Here is a 21,717-nt window from a genome sequence, read left to right as displayed (position 1 = left end):
GATAATTTGAATTGATTCAATCTTAAGTTCTTAGCAATTCAAGTCTTAACACATTTTAAAAGAATTTTCAATTGAGCCCAACTTAATCTCCAATTATAGCTTATTTTAAGATTCTTTATTTGCATTGATGTAATGTATGTTCCTCTAATGAAGGTATGAATTATTATCTGTTTTATAACTTCTAAGATTTATCTATCCATTTGTAACTTTTTACAAAAAATATATATATTCTTGTGTTGGAGTTCAAAATGTAGTTACAAAAGTTAAATAACAATATGTTAAAATTGTTGAGATTAAGCGAGTAAAATTGAGCGGGTCATGACCCAATTCAACTTGTATTTCAATCTATTTTAATATCTTCAATTTCAATCAAACCCGCCCATTTGACACCCCTAGTTATTTATAGTGACAATCAGAGTCCTCTTCTTTGGAGGCTGATACTCCCCTTGTTCTATATTAGTTGATCATTTTCCTTTTTACACACATATTAATAAATCATAAATAAAAAGATAATTTTACTAACTCACCCCTTAAAAACTTTTTGGGAATTTTACAAACAAATGTAAATACTTTCAAGAAAAATTAATTGCAATTAATGATAATATATGAAAATTTTAATTCATGATTTCTTAATTTAGTAAGATGAACCACTAATATGAGACAACTACTTTACATAAGGTCATCAACTAATATGGAACGGAATAAGTAATTTTCTTAGCTTTCATTTCCCTTTAACCAATCCCTTTATAGTTTTTATACAATCATACTCCATTTTAGCGCCTAATTACCACAAAAGTAATCAAACAACTATCACAAAGTATAATAAGTATTACTATGCTTTAGAAAGTGATACATGAAAGTGATGGTAGTTCTTTAGAAAGTGATACATGAAAAATATACCATGTGGGTCATATATACATTCCAAGTGAAGACAAGTTCTACCATGAGAGACAGCATAGACACTCAACTCATAAGGAGTAGTAACAAGTGTTAGAAACTTATAGACAAGTGAAGTAGGAAAACCAGTAGAGCATGAATAGGTGATGATCATGTATATAGAATGTGACATGTGACAAGCATATAACATATATCATTTGAACCTCGTTGATTCATATAAATGAAACAATGACATAGGATCGTGCCTAAACGGAAAATGATCGTGTTAACCTAATGTATCTTAATTCAAGTAAATTATGATGTAACAAATTTCCTTTAAAACGACAATCACTTTATCTATATCAAATAACATAACCAAGAAGCTCACATTAATCATTTGATTAATGCAAAACATGATAAATCACCTAATCTTGTTTAGTTAATATCTATTTTTATTTTATTATTTAATCATGATAAATAAATAGATTTTTAGATTTACACTTTAATTTACCAATGTACACCATTGGGTCAAAGTTCAAACTTCAAACCACATCCTATTTGGAAAAGCACTTAAATAAAGTCCATATAAACCAAAACTCCAAAAAGATCCGTAGCACGTGCCCATCAAGAAAAAAATTGTACCCAAAAAAAGAAAAAGAATTATAGCCGAAGTAGAACAACCAAACATTGTTGCATTCTCCATCTATGTCTAATCATTTATATAAAATCTAGATCTACAATCATATTATTCCTAATTTCATATTAATTCTCACCGTCGTCGATTTCATCGAAAACCCTAAAAATTTACTCAACTTAACATTTGTTTTCTATTTTGTTCACGATGAGACAGAGGAAGAAATCAAATTCCGATGTTCAACAGGAAGACCAACATCAGAATGGTCACTTATCAAAGTTCAGACAGCTTTTCGATCCCGAAGCTTCTTGGGATAAGGTTTGATTTTTACTTGTTTCTTTCTTCAACTATTGCGCATTGTTTAATCTTATATTGATGTGCTGATTCCCGATTTTTAATGTATAACCGGCTCTTTGTTTCTGCTAGATTTCCTCATAACTAATAATAGAAATTCTTGCATATCTGAGATATAAATTGTGAATCTAACAACCCCACAAATAGAAAAGTCCTTATTATTAAGGTTTTGATTTCATTGTAGTGTTTTATGGGAGATTTGGAGTGAGTAAGACTTGCAAAGTTCTTTTTTTTTTTTTTTTAGTTTTTGTTGTGTGATTTATTCAAGTTTTATGGTTGCTCTTCACAAAACTGCATAGATTACAGTTACAAGTAGCTATAACTGTATTTACTGTTCAACCATTGCTGTTGTTTTTATTGAAGTAAGTTGCTTTATTAAGAAAGCATCAAGTAGATGCATAATTACAGGGGCGTGATTACTAGTAGGCAAAAAAACAAAAAAGAATTGCAGGCCCCTATACATTTGTTCCTTAGTACTAATGTAATCCTAAAACTCTTCAGTGTTAGATACTGTGGAGAACTTTGTTCAGCAGAAAAGGTAAACTAAGCATTTGTCTTGAAGAGCATGAATGGGAGTTGAGGAACGATCAAAACATCTTTTGTTCCTCTCAGTCCAAATACACCAAAATGTTGCAGCATGAATTATATTCCAGACCTTTCTGATGGTTTTATCAGCTTTCCAATAAACTCTTAACACATGTGAGCTTCTCTCGAGCTTTGTGTCATCACCCAGATTAGTTATAAAAATACACAGGAACATGTTCCTAAGAATTGCTGTTGTTATCTTAAAAGCTTAGAGAATTTTCAACCAGTAGAGGTTTTAACTTTTTATTTGTTATGACATTAATCTGAAAGGAAAGATTCTTAAGACTTTTAGCTTCTCCGTTATGCCACAGCTTGATGGATCACTCAGGTTCAATTTCGGTCTTTGGCTGTATTATACATTAGACAAACTAGTAATTGTTTTATCTTGTAATTGCAGGATCAATTGGGTGATGTATTGCATTGGACTAGACAATTGATGGCTGTTGTTTGTGGATTAATATGGGGTGCCATTCCTTTAGTTGGTGGGGTCTGGTTTATGCTGTAAGTTTTCCTCTATACCTCGCCGCCTTCTCTTTTTTTGAAGCCATGGAATCTGTTATTGGTTTGCTGTATGTCAAATATACTCTTCTTCATTCCTTTAGCTGCACTTCATATCTCTGTGTTGTTTATCATGTAGATGAGTTTCATTTCACTTCATTAGATCTTGTCAATTGTTGCTTGTATGTGGAGTTCATTTGGACATTAGCTTTTGTCAATTGTTGCTTGTATGTTGAGTTTATTTGAATTCATTAGCTCTTGTCCATTGATTATTATGGTAGTTTACTTCAGTTCATTATCTCTTGTAAGAAGTGACACTTATTAGGCAGCTTTTTTATTATGGTTAGTTTATATGGTAACTCTCGTGTTTGAACTAACTATTCTGCTTTGTTTACAACGACTGGGTCAAAATGTGGTATCATGGAAATTGAAATAATATACTGCTACTTGGAAAGTGCTCCAAATTTTTCTGTCAATATTGAAGTTCTGATGGCTGTAAATATTCATTCACTTAGGAGGTGTATGATTTTGCAAAGGCAGGGCTTTCTGTTGAAGCATATGTAGAGGCAGCGAGCCATGCATTGTCATTAAGAAAAAAGAAACCATAACAGGCAGGGAGGTTAGATGAAGAATTGTTTTTTCCCTCCCTGTAAAGCTTTTAAGAAGAAATGGTGAAATTCGAGAATACATGACAGAGAGACAGAGAGGATACTAGTATACTCTTTTTTTGGGGAAACTGGTAACCGACTAGTATACACTTCCACTCAATCTTAATGAAAGAAAACCCTTCCATTCTAATTTCATCTACTGAGGAGGAGGAAGCTCTAAGAACTCATACCAAAGAATGTCAAAGAAATAATAAAAGAATAATCCAAAAATAATAAAAGAATAATCCAAGAAGCAAGGATAAGAAAGTACATGAGCATGCATAGTTGGCATGAACTTCTTTCATCATGCATGTACTTCATTTTCTATAGGAGTATCTCCATCTTCAGTCTTATCTATGCTTATGGGCCTTTGAATTCACTAATTTTTTTTAAGTACTTTCTAAAAGATTCTACTTCCAGTTTAAATGGCTTCATTAAAGTACTTCAACAACTTTTTCAGGGCATTTAATTAAAGCCTCTTGGTTTGGATCCTATAACTGTTTCTACTTTCTAATTTTGGTTTGGGTAAGAATTAATGAATAGTTCATTTGAATTTATTTATTCTTTATTGAAATTGTAGTTATGTTACTAGAAGTTTTGATATGATTATATCAGGTAAAAGAATCAAAACCAAATATATCTTTATTTAGAGCCTGTAAAGGCGTTAACTAATTTTTGCTTGAGCCTTTAATCACTAGTTGACTGGAAGACCGATCCTTTTTAATCTTATGATGGCGGTGTTAGAGTAAGCTCGCTAGCACTTGAACTATCTAGTGGGTACCTGCCACCTCCCTCTAACGTGTTTTCTCCCTGTTGGGATTTGAATCTTAATTTTACCATGATGTTCATCTCCTTCATTGACCACTGTATCCACCCACTTGGATGCTGACTGGAAGAATACTCTTCTCTTCTATTGGAGTAAGAATTTCTTTTTGAGGAGTGAGGTGAAACCTCTTTGTCCTTTCTGTTCCTCTCCCTTTCTTTTCTAAGTGATCAGTTAGATTTTTCAGACACTACAACTAATAATTGTTTAGACCCTTTCAGGTAAAAAACATGGCAGCATGTATCTGCTAAGATTCCTAATTATTTTGATTAGTCTCTCTCTAATGAAAAGATAAGTCAATACATCTGTCTCTAGAGTCTTTCAGGAAGGGACTTCTACTATGATCTTCCTCTAACATACAACATTAAGATTGATCTTTCCTCGGAATTACCCTGAACCATATATTTCACGGATGCGACTATTGTTTTTGGTGTTGTCAGTGAGTGAGTGATTGACTGAATACAAAACTTTTGATACGGGAGAGAAGTTGGAAGACCAGACTTAAATGTAGGACGAAGGTAGAACCTAAAACTCAAGAGCTGTCGTAGGAGCAATTATGCGGTTATTTTGCTTCATATGGTGGAGATCTGTGATCATGGTTGAACATTATAAAATTTCAAGTTCATATTCTTTCTGCTTTTTGTAGTTATAGCATTGATAAGACTTATTCCGAGCTAAACCAATTAGGAAGTTCATGGATGCTGAACTATTTGAATCGTGTTTTTCAGATGAATAGTCTCTAGTAATACTATTTGATGCTGATAAAGCACATATATATTATAATCCAAATACTGGAAGGAAATCCAGTAGAGATCTGCTTCTCATTCTTTTAATTGGAAGGATGCTGGTTGCTTGAGTTGAAGATCATCCTAGTTTTCAAATATTTGGCCGTAATTTTAAAATCCTGTTCTGATTAACCGATTCTTACAATTGTAATTGCACTTTTCTTAAAATTTAGGTTCCTTGCACTTTCAACTGGTATTATCTACTGTTATTATGCTCTGGTGCTAAAAGTTGATGAAGAAGAATTTGGTGGGCATGGAGCTCTCCTCCAGGAAGGGCTTTTTGCTTCTATGACACTCTTTCTGGTAAACTTCTTTTCAACCCCCTTTTTACTGTTTATAGTGAAAAACAACTTATGCCCTTTACCTCCGTCTCTCATATTGTTGCTAATATCTTTTTTATCCTCCTGTTTCTTTTATTATGTTTGCACAGCTTTCTTGGACAGTAGTCTACAGTTTGGCTCACTTCTGATGCGGTTTTCTCAACTTGACTGAGCTTCCAGTTTCTTTTTCAAGTCAGAACTCATATTTTGGTAGATGGTTCCAGGTGTTATTTTTGTTGTTGGGATGGAATTCCCAAAAGGACAACGCTGGCTGATAAAATGGCCAATTTTCGACTGTGCAATATTATCTTCAGTGTAATCTGAAACATGGTAGCTTTCCTTTTCGAACATAGTTTAAAATGTATTTGTTCAAATATTCTTTCCTCTTAGTGCAGATCATGCTTTGACCCAATAACTATGCTTGTTTCTTTGGTAGGTAGAATTACACTCTAGGCCATCTATATCCTGTTCAGATATCTTATTTGAAACAAATTCAGCGGTTTCTCAGTCACCACACTTGCAAAACATGCCCACTAATTCCATCTCATTTATACTATTCAATTCAATTGGCCAATTTTGAAGTGGCTACCTATGCTTTTCATTGATTCAAAGTTGGAGATAAATATAAATTATACATTTTGATGTAAATGTGCATAGAAGCAGAGATTCTGAATGAGAGGAGCCAGCCAAATACTGGATAGACTAGTTCACATATATACAAATGAGATATTGTTCATTTCATAAAAATCAATTTTCTGTTCACCAATGACCACTTCACATATAGACAAATGAGATATTTTCATATCATTTCATGAAATCATATCTGTTGACTAAATTTTCTCCAAGCATGAGCAAATAGACTATAGTGTCTAAATATCTGGGCGGAATTCTTCTATTATATTACTAGTAAATGTTTCATGATGTGAGACATGCCGTTGAGTTGTATTTAAGAACCCAAACAGCTTTTCAACCGATTGCAGTATAATTTTCAAATCTATTTAGTATGGAGATAGCACATGAAAGGCGAACTGTGCTGTGGCTGATAAGGTGTACATAACTCTTCGTGATCATCAGGATTAACTGAGGGGAGTTCAACGAACATCATTATCACGCCCATCTTTGCCTCTGTCTAATTAAGTAAACGCGACCATAAACCCAACGTCTGCCAGGTCTTGAGATGGATTGCTGCAGTAGAAGTACATGGTATTAGGGCAATTATATAGTACTTGAATGAGATAAGAATCTGAATGGTGCAAAAATGAAATGAATTCTGCCTTTCTTAAGGATGTAGAGAGAAAAATATAAAATAGTAAAAAGAAGAGTGACAATAGCAATTTAAGTTGAGAAAAACTCTTTCATTATAATTATGAACTAAAATAAATAGAGAACACATTCAAACTCAAAGAAATACTAATTCAACACGATAAGATGTAGTTTTATCTTCTCTTATACAACATTTGATGGCATAACAAAATACGATGTTGCAGAAAATTTGAAATTGAGAAATAGAATATCATATCATAAAAGAGACTAATATTTTCAGACACAAGAAGCAGAAAATATAACTACGCCATTATTTACATGTATTTAGATAAGCTGGAGCAGTGATCTCCACTTTCCAGCAAGTAAATAAAAATGTAACAGTGACAAAAAAAGGAAATATACGAAATTCTTCCAATCAAATAAGCATGTAGTGTAAAGTAAGATGAGAACCGAAGTCATGGTCAAAATTACCTCAACCTTGGTTTGAAATTCTAATCTGCTTCCACAAACATGACAATCAGCTCTATGCGGGGAATGATAGGATTTCTCTGCTTTCAGGAAAGCAAACACCTGAAGGTAATATTGTTAAGATCTATAAAATTCATCCATTTCAGTACAAGGAAATACGATTTAACCCTTCATCAATGGAATCATATCAAATAACTTCTAGAAATATTTGTGGAGATGTGAGAAGCTAGTTCGTAGTTACCTCCTCACCACAGTTTGGGCATGCCCCTTTCAGAGCTACCAAGTCATTTTTCCAAAGTCCTTGAAGTGCTCCAACTGTGATTAGTTATCTTAAAGTTATAACTGTACTTGGGATGCATTGAAGAAATAAATTCTCAAAAACTATGGACAGCGTTGCTTCTAGACATGGTTAAACAATCACATTTACACTGGTGATCATCACCAAATCAGTACAACATGGAGGAAAGTAATAGAAAATATATAATTCAACAAACACCATTTCCTAACAGTAACCTTCTTGAAGAAATTATTGCAAACCTCACTCTAGTACCTAATTATGCAACAGTACCAACCTGATGCAAAATTAGAAGGGGAACGAAGTTACAAAACTATTAAGGATCAATCTTAAACTAAATTTTCCTCTCCAATTCTTGACAAGATGTGATTGAGCTTTCCCATTTTCAATTCTAAATTTCTTTTAGATGCTTAAGATCCTTTTGTGCACACATAGATGGAGGTACTCTCATACAGTTATTCTCCACCTTTTGATGAAAACACTCATTTGCAAGACCACAAGTGTATTTCATCTAAAGAAAGGCAGACCATTTAGAGACTGAAAGATCCAAAAGGAAAAGATGTCGTTTCTTTTTTCCTTTGATGTCAATCAACCTGAGCAAAAAAGCGTAGATAGAAGCAGGTAAATTGAGATGGATAAAGAAAATCATTTTCTCTTTATAAGTAGCCCTTTCCTATTAAGGAACTAAAAGATGCTTATAATGCTCACCAACTATATTACTTGCACTAGAACTCCTAACTAATGAACACCAAGAAAACCAAAGAAAAATGATGTCAATGGAAGGGTAACAAACATGATTAAAAAAATTAAAGTTAAATATTGTTGAATTAATACTTCTAAAAGCACATCTAAGTAATTTATATATCAGTATGAGGGTTTATGTCAAACATTTATAATGATTAAACTTGAGAAATGAAGGTTCAAGAAAGAAAACTCATTACCTGAGGCCGAAGCAATTGGAAAGCCTATGATAGATCCCAACACCATAAAAAGGATTCCATTGAGAATGGTAAACAACTCAAAAGATTGATCAGTGTAGGGCATTCCTGGTTCAAATGTGTCTTGATAAGCTTGAACGATGGTGCAGATTAAAGGCACAATCAAGAATGAACTCCCAAATCCAAGAATCAACAACCATACACTTGCTAATGCAAACACCTGTGAAGGATCTTCCTGCCCTACATCCACATTAATCAATATTCAAGTGTAGGACGAAAGCTTGGTCTACAAGTAGAAAAACTACTCCAGGATGAAAAATTCTTCTTCTAGGGAATGACACAGCTGAACTAGATTTGCAAATAGCACTGTGGGGTAAGTAATGTACGTATACATCCATAATGTTTTCTTTCTCCTTTTTCCATGGAAGGTGCAGAGACTTCATCTACGGAGGACAAATATTAAGTCCAAGGGAAATATCAATCAAATAGGATTTAGTGAAGACATACAAAGCACAAGCAAAGTCGATGGATCAAGTTTGGTATATGATAAACTATAGACTTAAATATATCAAACAAGTTACTGATTTTTAAAAAAAAGAACAAAAAATTAGAAAAGAAAATTAAGGTAGAGAGTTTATAACAAGGTGCAATTTTAACGTAAATTTAAGATACTTCCACTTGGAGTTTGAAGAACTCATATTTACAGTATTCTAAAGGGAATGGAAGAAATATTCCAAACAGAAATAGTTCTAACCAACAAAGTTAAAGAAAAAATTCAAATGGATACCACAATAACAAATTCATATAACCTATGTATAACACAGTAGTATTACAATAACCAATTCATAACACAGTAGTATCACCTCTGCGTCAGCATAAGTTGAGTGCCGCCTGAGACTACAACGGGGATACTTGACTACATGCTTTGAACCATACCACCGCAATCTTAACTGTAGTACAAAAAAAAATACTGTGCATGAGGATCAGAACATAAAAGAAAAGTTCAAGCTATCAACTATATTGAGAAACTTACCTCTACTTTGTCAAACATATCATCAACTATTAAAGGCATTCCACTGTAATAAGCATCACGTGCCTAAGAGAAAGCAGAAGTACAAAATCAGAGAGCAGAAGGGCAGTGGGAAAAAGGAAAAAAAATGGGAAAAAGAAATCAAGTTTCTCTGTGTTACCACTAATCTTTATAGCTCAAGAATTTACAGGAGATTTTCACAAACACTACCTACTCATTAATCCTTGTTGAAATGCATGCAGTTTATAAGTCCGGGTTTTTGGCCAAGGACTAAAACTGACCCATCATGAACTAAAAATCACACAGACAGACCTCATATATACCACTCGCATCTTCTTTAGCTCATCAAATTATCAAAAAATTCAAACAACAAATACAAAGTACAAACATAATTAAGTACTCGAAAAGCATCAGTAAGCTTTTAATCACTCAAACGTGCTTCTAATTAGGTAGTGATTAAACTCAAGTGATTCAACACATGATAGGGATACTTTACATACTCCTCTGTCCCAATTTATGTGGTACAATTGAAATTTCAAGATTCAAACCTCTATACTTTAACCATGATTTCGTACATAGAAGCTTTAAGTTATTTGATTAGAACTCATATATTTGAATTTTGAAAACTACTTGAAAAGTACTATAAATAACAATAATTAACACATTCTGGTCGAAAAAAACTTGGTTGACTCTTGAAATTTCAATTGTGCCAAATAGGGACAACGGAGAATTTAGTATGTGAACGTTTGAAGGCACATTTGAGTGATCATTTCTTTGATCAAGCAAAAAGCTCAAACACACCATACTCATAACTCATAGGATAATCAATATCGAGAGTTCTACAAGGTAATTTAGGCCGTGAATAGAAGTCAATGTTACTGATTCCATTGAATAATCAAACCAACCTTAATTTCGTTAATAGTGCATATTACAAAGCTTCTTACAAGCCAAAAATCTTCCTAACAGTGAGATGAGCATTACCTGGCGGTAGAGGGCTTCTAAGGTTTCTTTGCTAGCTGTTTCAATAGGTCCGACGAAAATACAGGAAGGTGCTAGAGGTGCCTCTCGCTCTTCACAAGTGGATACGCCATGGCTCCTGGCGGATATCCGTACCGGAAAGGAAGCTCCGGCGCGAGAGTTGCTTCTGCTCAGCTCGATTACAGTGGAACCGAGCACGCGGCGAGCGATGGGAGACCACGCGCCGGCCATGAACCGGAAGGAAATGGTGGTTACGTGATGACAGCTGAGAAATTTTAAAAAAAGGAGTGGTCAGGATATTGTAAAATCGACGGGTAATTTTGGGTCTGGTTCGTTATGGCCACGAGTTTGTGGTGTTTATAAAGGGGAGTAGAATGACGAAAATGCCCTCCTGTGGTCGTATTTTGATTTGCTAAAGTAAATATCTGGTTATTAGTCGCTGATATTTTTGTCATTAGTAGCAAGTGGGTCAATATCCTTTTCTGGACAGGAAGGCTGTGGAGTGAGGACACTAAAAACTCATTACGTAAAATTCAACATTATTTTTTTATTGATAAGACACACACCTCATTCATGTAGACTAATGATTTAGAAGTATTTTTCTAATTTTAAGTGAAGAAATCACTCAACCATCAACAACTCCTTCCATTAATAATTTATCTAGTGTACTTTGATAAATTACAAAATTTAAGAAAATAATAAGAGAAAACGAAAAACTTTTAAACATATGAGACATGGTATCTGTTTGGTGGAACTTATGAGGCAAGAGGGTTAATTGAACTCCTTTCTTATACTATTATATATTTTGTTTTACTATAAAATATTAAATCTTGCTTCTATATATAAGGAAAAGATTTTAGTATAATTGTAAAAAGGTCCAAAAATTGCTTTAGGCTATAAATAAAAATTTTAGGTGTGACATTTAAGTATTTCTTTGAATCTTTTGTATGAAATTTTGTACGTAATTTATGTTATGAGATTTGTGACTATAAAAGCTTGTTAAATTTGTAGTGGCTTTTCTTGAGCAAGTCATAAATTTTTTAAATCAACACAAATAGTTGGGGCAGAAAATAGCAATGAGCCAATGATATGGCGCCACGTTTTCCAGAGAAATTGTACGTAGATGGAGAAGGTGGTCCCACAAAGCCATGGAAATCGTCACTTCATTACGGTTAAAATTTGATCATCACTCACAGTAAGCGCCATTTCATGTTCCTCACTCTTCCAATACACAAACTCAATTAACACTCAAATCTGCTTGAGGAGCTCATCTTTGGAGTAGTAGTATTTGATACTGGTGCTCGCTTCAATCAGCTTCATCAACAAGTAAGTTACGGTTTCATTTCTCTTTGAACTCGACAAATTTTGCTTAATAGCTTCATAGATGATATATTCAAGTTTGAAATTGAGGTTAGGGTTTCTACAGTTGCATTGATGAATCGCCTTTGCTAAGCTAATAATTTCTGCTCCTACATTTCGTTTTTTGCTTGATGAAGTTCTAATTATGGATATTTTGCGTATCTTCTCTTTTAGTTCGTGACACTATTTTTTACTGGATGTTTGTGTGTGTGTATGTATTAGTAATGGAAAGATATAGCTATCATTTTGATAATTCACAGTTGTTTGATCTCTGATAAATTAGTTTCGGATGACGATATATGACACTGCTTTTCTGATAATGAATGAGATGACAAATAAACTAGAAGCAACTAAAATTGTCTCTGAAACTATATGTTGGCTAACTATGTAGATAGAGATAACGAATGAGATATAATGGAAGAAGATGTTATGGGTAACAATGAAGATACTGCTGGTATAGACAAAGATAACAAAAGAGACTCACTGGGTAAAGATGAATATGAAGGAAATGACGAAGACAAGAATATAGAAAAATTGGAAGCAATTACAAATCAAACGACCAAAAAATCTATGAAAGGGAATACACGGAAGAGAAAGGTAAATGAAAACCCTGAAGGGAAGGGTGAAATTAAGCAGGTTCTGAAGAAAGTAGCCTCTGAAGGCAAGGTTAATGAGTACTGTGGAAACTTGGCGTCCAAAGGTGACAATAATCAGGATTCTAAGGAAACAGAAATGGGAAATTTGGTCTCCACATGTGATGATGAAAGCTCTAAGAAGGTTACCCCTGGAGATGAAGCTAAGATGATCCCTGAGAAATTGTCTAGTGAAGGCAGAGACATTCCTGAGCAGGTTGATAGCATGGGTATGATATTCATGTGCAATTCTGAGACAAAGAAGGACTGCTATGGGTACAAGGTTGTGGGACTCCCAGCAAACAAGAGAGAGATGGTTGAAAAAGTTTATGAAGGGATGAAACTCTTTCTATATGACGTTGATTTGAAATTGATGTATGGGATCTACAAAGCTGCAGAAAATGGCGGTTTTAGCATTGAACCCAAGGCATTTAAGTCTCAATTCCCATCCCAGGTATGTTAGTTGTGCTTTGAGTCCCTTTGAACTTCACCTTTTTACTGCTTTATGATTTGTTTGCTTTGAAGAACGTTGCTAGTCATAAAATGCAAAAGCAAAGTTGGTTTTGACCAATAATTGAAATGAGCTAACAACATCTCTGGGATCTGTAGAGGATGATTTATAAGACCTCAAATACATTATCGACAAGGGTAACATTTAGCTACTGTGTTTTTCCACCTGTTCCAATTCTGTGCAAAATCCCCCCTTCCTTATCTATTATCTCTGGTGTTCTCCTCCTTGGACTAATGATTGTTTTACTGACTGATGGGAAGAGGAGTAATTGAAGGAAGTTGAGAGTTCTTGAGAAGGGATTTCGCACAGTAAATTAATTCTACACATTTGTTGACATTGTTACTTTACAAAATCAGTCATGAAGATAAAATTACAGTCAATTTTTGTTGAGGTACTGTATTTTCTTTCAGTAGGCTGTGACTTATAATATCTGTTAATTTCCTTGGCGAAAACAGTGAGAGGAGGTAAATTTCAGCTTCTATGTATGCTTTGTAAACACTTAACGAGGGAATGTCTTGAATGGTTTTCAATGTTTGATGCTCATATCTGCGATGGTTTGTTAGTGGTTAGTAGCTATTTGTATGGACCTTAGATTCTTTTTCTATACAGAAAAAAAGAAGTTATGACATAGGCAGTTAGGCACAAAGCCAACGGAGGAAAGATGATAAGCTGAATTTGATTGGTCAGAAATGCTGAACTTCTTCCATTTTATTTGAAGAAGGGGGGAAGATTAAATTTGGTTGTGGTGCCTGCATTTTATATCATAGAACATATGAGGAGACCAAAACAACATGCAATTTAATTTAACTGTATTATGGCTCAGAAGAGACAGGTTAATTGATGAGGAGCAATTTTGATTCTTGTATCCTAAATATCTTTCTGAGTTTGTTGTTCAAGTCATAATAGCTATTTATGTCACTAGAATCGGTGCAATTAATAGTCAAAGCAAGTATAATTTGCTTCCAGTTTAGCACTATGACTTCAAATTAGAGATGGATGCTTTTATTTTCTTGATAGGTAAAAATTGTAAATCTATAGCGAAGGTATCAAAAAGGGCCACCTGTTGTATGCAAACAGTATGAACAAGAAGACAAAAAAGGAGTAGACTTCAAACTTTTAGGATGAAGCATGTACATAAGTTTTTAGCATATGAGTGACTCTTAGGGGCTTCTTTTTTATTATATTTTGTGTGTGTATTTTGATATTGGGGTGAAAGGTGGGGAGACTAGGAGTACGATGGATGGGATTTACGGAGTTATCCTTCATTCGGTTTCTTTGGAGTGGAATACTTTGTCGAATAAGGGCAGGTGGTGGTTTTAGGTTCTAGAATTGTATTGGTGCTTATGTTTAGTGCAGTTCATGGATATGATTGTTTGAATGCCCTCTTTGTCTTAACTATATGTTTGATGATTTCAGGTTCGTTTTTCCATTGTTGATGATTGCTTACCATTAGCAGAGGAGAAATTTAGGGAAGTGATTAAAACAAGCTATTACACGAAGACGAAGTTTGATTGCAAATTGACCTCTGAACAGGTATCTGGACATTGTATTTGCATTTATTGGAAATCCTTAGATTTGTTTGGATGGTGATGATATTTAAGTTTCCTGGTGGATCATGACAACATTTTGTGTGTATTTGTTGCAAATCAATAGGTGAACAATTTGTGTAAGCTTTTCATTTCTGCTAGCAAAGCGTCGGGTATACAACTCAAATCAGAGACCAGTACTATGGACAAGACGAGTTTAACTAAGGGGCGGCGCATGGATAAAAGTAGACAGCCTGAACATGTTCGACAAATTAAATGGATGGAAGTGCCTAGGTACCACTCACATCCACATCTTCTGGAAAGGGATGTAGTTACAACTCCATTGCTGCCATTAGCTTGGCCTCAAAATTCACTACCACTTCCTGCTGGTCAATCACATAACAGAACTTTGGAAAACGGTGTTTATGGATGTGACACAATGACACATAATCGTGATACTTCCAGAGAGGGACGACTGGTGGATCCTCATGATTCTTATAGGCGGGACAAACTGCTAAATCCTGATATTTACAGAGGAGAGGCTTTAGCAGAGCATTATGATTATCCCAGACAGGATGGATTAGTAGAGCATCGCGAATATCAGCTAGTAAATGTGGAAGCAGGACTCCAGGATGTTGTAAACCATCATCCCTATGCTTTATACTCAAAGAATTTGTCCTCCCAAGATCCTGTGTACCCGCCACATCCCACGTATAATCCTCCACCAGGCTTACGACCTGAATACAGTCTCGGTAGCCTATTAACTGAGTATAGTTCTACCAGTGGCATGCCTCCTGAGTACCATTCATCTCCAAACTCTCTGCCCGCGTTCCATTATCATCAACCCGTATACTCCCAAGATCCTGTGTACTCGCCACATCCCACTTATAATCCTCCTCCAGGCTTACGACCTGAATACCGTCTCAGGAGCCTATTAACTGAGTATAGTTCTACCAGAGGCATGCCTCCTGAGTACCATTCATCTCCAAACTCTCTGCCCGCGTTCCATTATCATCAACCCGTATACTCCCAAGATCCTGTGTACTCGCCACATCCCATGTATAATCCTCCACCAGGCTTACGACCTGAATACCGTCTTGGTAGCCTATTAAGTGAGTACAGTTCTACCAGAGGCATACCTCCTGAGTACCATTCGTCTCCAAACTCTCTGCCCGCGTTCCATTATCATCAACCCGTATACTCCCAAGATCATCTGTATTCGCCACATCCCACGTATAATCCTCCACCAGGCTTACGACCTGAATACCGTCTTGGTAGCCTATTAAGTGGGTACAGTTCTACCAGAGGCATGCCTCCTGAGTACCATTCATCTCCAAACTCTCTGCCCGCGTTCCATTATCATCAACCCGTGTACCGATATTAGGTTCCGTCAAAGGTATGGTAACTCTTCCCACTAAAATTCAGCTTGAAAGTTTGACTATTTAGTGATTCAATCTTTATGTGTTTCCACAATACTGATAGTTTACGATGTAGTTTGAGCTAAATTTCATTAGATGGTAGCCCTTAGTTTTCCAAAAGTTCTGTTGCTATCACTTTTGCAGAGTAGACATCTGTTCAGACAGGTTTCATCTTGATCTTTATGGCTGTCACCAACTTTTACTTTCAGATCGCACCATGGAAAAATCTCTAACTTTCAGACTGCATTAACCAATAATGAATTTTTGACTGGTTTTTATGTTGTTCTTACAACTTATTATCGTCTTACTTATAACTGATATCAATATCCATTAGAGTAGAGCAGTAGGTAGATCGATTTGATACAATCCACTTCATTGAGCAGATATGTTGGTTCTGTTCTTTATCGGATGAGATTGATTAAGCTTGTAGGTAGATGTCGTTATAGTGACCGTCCTAATTAAACAGAATTTTGTGTATTTCAAGTCTCAAAGGATTTAATAACCTAAACTACTCAGCCTTGTCATCTTCTTAACTTTTGTGTTGATTTCTGATGCAGGATTTTGCAGCTTGTTCTATAAACCCATGGAATTTACAAGTTGGATCCTTAATTACATGATCGTGAGTCAAGCTGAGCTTAGAGTGGACCTAATGGTAATTTTTTTGTTTGTTTGAAAATTCAGTATACACCATTTGTGGAAGATTGATCCTAGTTCTGAAACTTCTGGAAAAGGTAGATGAACTCAACTCTTAGCAAACTGAAGGTAGATGAACTCAACTGTCTCACCAAATGAGAGATCATTGTTCTATTTTAATTGACATGTTTGCCAGAAGATGCTTGAGGATATTTCACAGATGAGGCTTCATTTGCTGATCAGATCTTTCAGTAGTATCTTATACTTTTGGCTAGTCTTCCTTTGACATGGTGATAATAGACAGTTAAGGCACTGCTATAAAAATTGTGGTCTAGGACTCACAATACAGAGACTAATGACTAAACAAACGAGGTCTAGGCCTCAGTTCATCAGTCTGCAATCTTAACAAGATAGGAGTAACAAAAACCCTTATCACTCTAGCTACCCATGCAGTTAAAAAATTATTGTAAATTGTTAATTAAGAGGTAGTTTGTTTCTCAAATTGTACAGTAACATCTATTAATTTGTTGGTACAGTCTTACGCCTTACTTGAGAAAACAACCAGAGACAAATAACTTGATTTGATTATCCATGAAAGAACAGTTCCTATCTCAAGAGAGTAAATTACCATTATGTCAGTCTAATAATTGCATGTATTTATGATGAATTTATTGATTATAATATTCCTGAAGACCTCCTTGGTAGTAGAGTATTACTGGAGGGGCCAAAAAAGTACTCTTCATGACTTGCAGGTTACTTAAGATGGTAGTTGTGGTAGTTTGGTCCTGGATTGGTTATGAGTAGCCTTAGGTTGATGATGTTGGCATGCCTCAACTCTCAGGACGAAAATGCATTCAATGAAATGGTCCTAAAAGACAAAAGAGAAAATAAACAAACGGTAAACGTGGTGGAGTTAGTACATGGGTTAGCCATTTCTGCCTATTTACGAAAACTTACATGGTCCCAATGAAACATTTTCATGACCAAACAACCCCAATGTTGGAACCTTTCTACAATTAGGCATTCCCATATTAACACTCTATAAAGTATGGATCCAGATTTTTACTTTGGGGCTTTGATAGTTTTTCAAGAAAATAAACTTACTCCTCAAATTATATTGCTTGATTTGATATAAATATCTGGTGCATATGAATATTTTCTATTTTTGTTTCTTTAAGTTGGAGGGGGCTGTTAAGTACCAAAACTGTGAAAGGGAATTCTCCACGTATTGAATTGGTCCCAAAAAACAACTCCAAACTGTGATTAGGAAGAACACTTTAAAAAAAACAACTCTTTTACTTTTTTCGACTCATAATTTTGCATTATAGTGTCATCAAAACGTCACCATTCCATCATATGCTTAAAATATTTACACATTTATATCATTTATAATGTAAGTACAAACAAATTTCTATAACAAGAATTAGTTCACAACTTAATAATAATGGTAACTAACGTGCAAAAATTGAATTTTTTTGTTAAATGCTACGAGCTCCGTTGAGTTGTGGGGCATTTTAGTTACAACTCTCAGTCAACACTTTTAGTAACTGGCAAGCGCATATCAGTGGGAAGGACTGGTATAGCATTTATGAAACTTGGATATACATTTCCAAATTCCAAAATAGCTTTTTATTGGTAGGCTACACCTAATACTGGCAATTGTGGTTTAATTTATCATGCAGTTGAATCCAAAAACATTGTACTCAAATGACAAGAAATATGCTGTTTAATAATTACTACAATTTGTCCATGCATTCAGTGGCGTACTCAAGATTTTTCATAAGCGGTGTCATCTTATAAAATGAGAAAATAAATAAACTAATATAAATCATATTTTTTATTAAAAAAAAAACACAAATAAAACACAATTCATGTATATTATTATATTTTTTTCTAAAAAAATAAAATAAAAAACACATTATAATTTTTTTCGATGAGTTTTTTTTTATGAAATGTATTCAAATTAATCTCCTTGATAATATTATACTAATTTTTTGTTTATACAAACAAAATACCAAATAATTACTAAACAAAGAAGGTAAAGGAAAAAAAACATTAAAAATGAGGCGATGTAGGACACGCAACCTAGCCTACGGAATTTCAGCACAAAACCAATTAAGCTACACGCATCTATTGTTCAAACGGTGTCACTTTTATTATATAACCGCCTATGTTTGCTTTTGTTTCATAACCATATTTACCTATTTAGAAAAAAAAAATCGATGAAGCAGTGTCACGTGACATCCCTTTTCCCTTCCTGAATTCGCCCTTGCATGCATTATGATTGATGCATGTACACTAGTAGAAATATATATTGTATCTGTTTTAATTTGGTTGTCTTAGTTAACCTTTTAATTTAGTCAGTTTAAAAGGAATGCATCTTTTTTTCTTGGCAATTCCTTAATTCTAACTTTCCACAAAACATGTTTAAGACCATAAGATTAAATGACATTTTAATACATTCAACACTTTTTTAGTTAAAAACCACAAAATTTAAAAAAAAATACTTTGTTAATCTTTTTGAACAAATTGAAACGAAGGAAGTATAATTATTGTCTTATCAGAGTAATTGTTATTCCAAGATCTATATATGTATGTAGACACACTAGGAATTAGATAGAGAGGAGTTGGGTAAAAAGTTGAATGTTAGGTATAGTAATGTTTTACTTTGATAGCATGTTCATTCTACGAGTCAAATATATCTACCCCATGACAAAAGGAATTTAATAAATACACATATATAAATTAAAAACTTTTATCTCTAAAAATAAAAATGCATTTCATTTTAATTCAACATAACATGATGCTTTAATTATCTTTTTTTTTAGTAGAGTATCAATCAGTAACACTGTAGAAGATGCCATTTTAGTAGAAGCAGTACAAATGAAAGTAACAATACCCAACACCTAACACAATATGTGGCCGTTGACAATAAGTTTAATTAAAAGACGTTAACAAAATTCCAAATACTAAAGTTGAACAACACAACAAAAAACAAATTATTTGAGGTGAACTAGTTTTTAGATTAATTAATTAATTATCTACCGAAAGATACGTCGTTCCAAACATGAAGTTACATCTTAATTACCTCAATTAACACTTTTTTTTTAGGAATTGAATCCCCCAAAATTTAAATATTTGTACTTCAAAAATCAAAAGCAATAATCTTGTAAGAAAAAAAAAGATTAAAAATGACCAGAATAAAGCATCTCTATTTTTCAAAGGCATGGAGAAATCAAAGTTTGTCCCTACTGTCGGCTGCTCAAATTTCCTTTTCCTTCTCTAAATTCTTTACTTGAAGATGACTAAATTAAAGTGCATTTGAGATTGAACTTCAAGGAACAAATTATTTCTAGTATAAAGAATAGAAATTACATCATATTCGGGAAGTTTTCCTAATTATAAAAATCTCGAATTTTTCATTGCTCTCATATATATTTCTCGGTTGTCCGATGCATTACTTAATGGGAGGGATGTATACGAGAGGGGATATAGATATATCTGAGAAGAGAGGGATGTATCTGATCGAGAGGGAATGTGGATGTATCAAAGAGGATATTTTTGTAATTTTTTTAAATGATAGAAAGCTTTAGAGATTATGATATTTTAAGTCGTATATTTATGTAATTTTTCATTATTTTAAAAGTAAAAGAAATTGTGTGTATAGTGGAATGAGTACAAGCTATATTAGGATTTATGTATTGAGTAGTTCAACTAACTTAATCTCAAATTACATATTTCACTCTTTTAAAGTTTCTCTAACTTTTCCATTTGTATGTATTAATTAATTGGATGAATTCATGATAGACTCTTGTGGTACTTTAAAAAAGTCTTCATTACAAGTATTTTTTTGTTTACGCTTAGGATTTTTGAGGTATCTAATTTTATTCGCTCTTCAAGTTTTCATCTTTCTATATCAATGTCGATTCATCAGAGTGCTTTTATCTCGGATGTTCTTTCCTTCTGCCCCTAACTCTCTACACCCAATTTTTCATATTTTTAGTTCCATTTTTTATAAGACAAAAAATGAATATTGCATGCTCTACCTTACATATATAAGGAGAAAGGAAATTCCCGTGATTGTCTCCTCCCTGTTGAATATTTTATTTTTATCAATTTTGCTAGAGGGAATATTTAAAAAGACCTAATCATTGGTATAATTAGATTTGAGCTCATGCATTTGCAATTCGAATTGTTGCCTCTTAAAAAATAAGTTGTCCCACTATGAACTTTCTTTTCAAAAAATACTAAAAGCTCATTTGATTAATGAGTCATAATTATGGTTTTACATTGCATGTAGTGCTAATATTAAACTAACTGGGGTTTTGAAATTGCACTTTTTTTTAATACAATATATTTTTGTATTACAACTTCTAAAAAATAAATTCATCAAAATTAGATCATGAATGCGTCTAATAATAACTTGAAAGCATGAAGGAGTATAGCCTATAGTTTGGAGAGACACAATCATTAGATTTCCATGTAAATTGTCCATGAAACTTCTTCAATCCTAACCTTTCTCCTTCCTAAAAATATTACTACCTAGTTCTTCTTTTTACTCTGTTTTAAAATACTTATACTTTTCTTTATGATTGTTTTAATTTTAATTTTTTAATATGATGTGTCTAAAACCAACATATTTTTAATGTAAGATCACATTCAAAAAAATATGCTTTAATTTTATAAACTTCATACAAAGTCAAAACAATAATAACATACTCAGTATGGTCCCACAAAATATGATCCGAAAAGAATAGAATGTATGCAAGATTAACCAGGTAAACAATTATTTTTGTTTATTAGTTTCCCACCTAGTGTTTGATATCTACATTGGAGTCCGACTAAATTTGAATTCGCGTCGAAAAAGTGCTCCCTAACATATGCGATTTTGTTCCCAAAGAGGCTTGAATCCGAAACCTCTAGGTTAAGAATGAAGGAATAATTATCATTCTTACCACAATCCTTGTTAGTAACGAACAAATTAAAACGAGGAGAGTATTAAAATTGAAAAAGAGTAGATAGAGAACATTGTATATCTTGTGGAGGGAAAAGTCAAAAATAATAATTTGGTCCCCAATAGAAGGCTAAACCTTAGAGCCCTGTTCCTTTGTTTTCACCTTTTACCAAAGTGCCCTGGTAGAGTG

The 21,717-nt window shown here is 33.8% G+C and overlaps 3 protein-coding genes and 1 long non-coding RNA gene across 4 annotated transcripts; 3 read left to right on the top strand and 1 right to left on the bottom strand.

The window, feature by feature from the left end:
• Positions 1 to 1,489: 1,489 nt before the first annotated feature.
• On the top strand, positions 1,490 to 5,937 carry LOC125808003 (uncharacterized). The gene is made up of 4 exons (XM_049487766.1): positions 1,490 to 1,828; positions 2,847 to 2,950; positions 5,376 to 5,505; positions 5,633 to 5,937. Exons 1-4 carry the CDS (start codon positions 1,718 to 1,720, stop codon positions 5,669 to 5,671), a joined length of 384 nt encoding a protein of 127 aa, XP_049343723.1. The 5' UTR covers positions 1,490 to 1,717; the 3' UTR covers positions 5,672 to 5,937.
• Positions 5,938 to 6,366: 429 nt separating this feature from the next.
• LOC125808001 (PGR5-like protein 1B, chloroplastic) lies at positions 6,367 to 10,826 on the bottom strand. The gene is made up of 7 exons (XM_049487764.1): positions 10,498 to 10,826; positions 9,520 to 9,582; positions 9,350 to 9,436; positions 8,490 to 8,721; positions 7,495 to 7,568; positions 7,257 to 7,355; positions 6,367 to 6,707 (listed from the first exon to the last, which is right to left on the bottom strand). The coding sequence occupies exons 1-7, from the start codon at positions 10,723 to 10,725 to the stop codon at positions 6,630 to 6,632; spliced, it is 861 nt and encodes a 286-aa protein (XP_049343721.1). The 5' UTR covers positions 10,726 to 10,826; the 3' UTR covers positions 6,367 to 6,629.
• Positions 10,827 to 12,267: 1,441 nt separating this feature from the next.
• LOC125807758 (DCD domain-containing protein NRP-like) lies at positions 12,268 to 15,278 on the top strand. The gene is made up of 4 exons (XM_049487496.1): positions 12,268 to 12,939; positions 14,413 to 14,529; positions 14,650 to 15,159; positions 15,270 to 15,278. The coding sequence occupies exons 1-4, from the start codon at positions 12,268 to 12,270 to the stop codon at positions 15,276 to 15,278; spliced, it is 1,308 nt and encodes a 435-aa protein (XP_049343453.1).
• Positions 15,279 to 15,841: 563 nt separating this feature from the next.
• On the top strand, positions 15,842 to 16,277 carry LOC125808004 (uncharacterized). The gene is made up of 2 exons (XR_007441674.1): positions 15,842 to 15,918; positions 16,017 to 16,277. It is a non-coding gene; the product is annotated as an uncharacterized LOC125808004 (long non-coding RNA).
• The last annotated feature ends 5,440 nt before the right edge of the window (positions 16,278 to 21,717 follow it).

The sequence above is a fragment of the Solanum verrucosum genome, unplaced genomic scaffold (genome assembly GCF_900185275.1).
Source record: "Solanum verrucosum unplaced genomic scaffold, falcon-dt-bn FXZP01000183.1, whole genome shotgun sequence".
NCBI classification, from domain to species: domain Eukaryota; kingdom Viridiplantae; phylum Streptophyta; class Magnoliopsida; order Solanales; family Solanaceae; genus Solanum; species Solanum verrucosum.
Note: the sequence above shows the minus strand (reverse complement) of the source record. Positions and strands in the feature narration are given on the sequence as shown.

Coding starts and splice junctions, on each gene's coding strand:
- LOC125808001 (XM_049487764.1), bottom strand. CDS start 10,725: ATGGCCGGCGCGTGGTCTCCCATCGCTCGCCGCGTGCTCGGTTCCACT. Junction 9,583..10,497: donor TAGAAGCCCTCTACCGCCAG/GTAATGCTCATC, acceptor GCTTTCTCTTAG/GCACGTGATGCTTATTACAG. Junction 9,437..9,519: donor ATATGTTTGACAAAGTAGAG/GTAAGTTTCTCA, acceptor TTTGTACTACAG/TTAAGATTGCGGTGGTATGG.
- LOC125807758 (XM_049487496.1), top strand. CDS start 12,268: ATGGAAGAAGATGTTATGGGTAACAATGAAGATACTGCTGGTATAGAC. Junction 12,940..14,412: donor AGTCTCAATTCCCATCCCAG/GTATGTTAGTTG, acceptor TGATGATTTCAG/GTTCGTTTTTCCATTGTTGA. Junction 14,530..14,649: donor GCAAATTGACCTCTGAACAG/GTATCTGGACAT, acceptor GCAAATCAATAG/GTGAACAATTTGTGTAAGCT.
- LOC125808003 (XM_049487766.1), top strand. CDS start 1,718: ATGAGACAGAGGAAGAAATCAAATTCCGATGTTCAACAGGAAGACCAA. Junction 1,829..2,846: donor CCGAAGCTTCTTGGGATAAG/GTTTGATTTTTA, acceptor TTGTAATTGCAG/GATCAATTGGGTGATGTATT. Junction 5,506..5,632: donor CTTCTATGACACTCTTTCTG/GTAAACTTCTTT, acceptor ATGTTTGCACAG/CTTTCTTGGACAGTAGTCTA.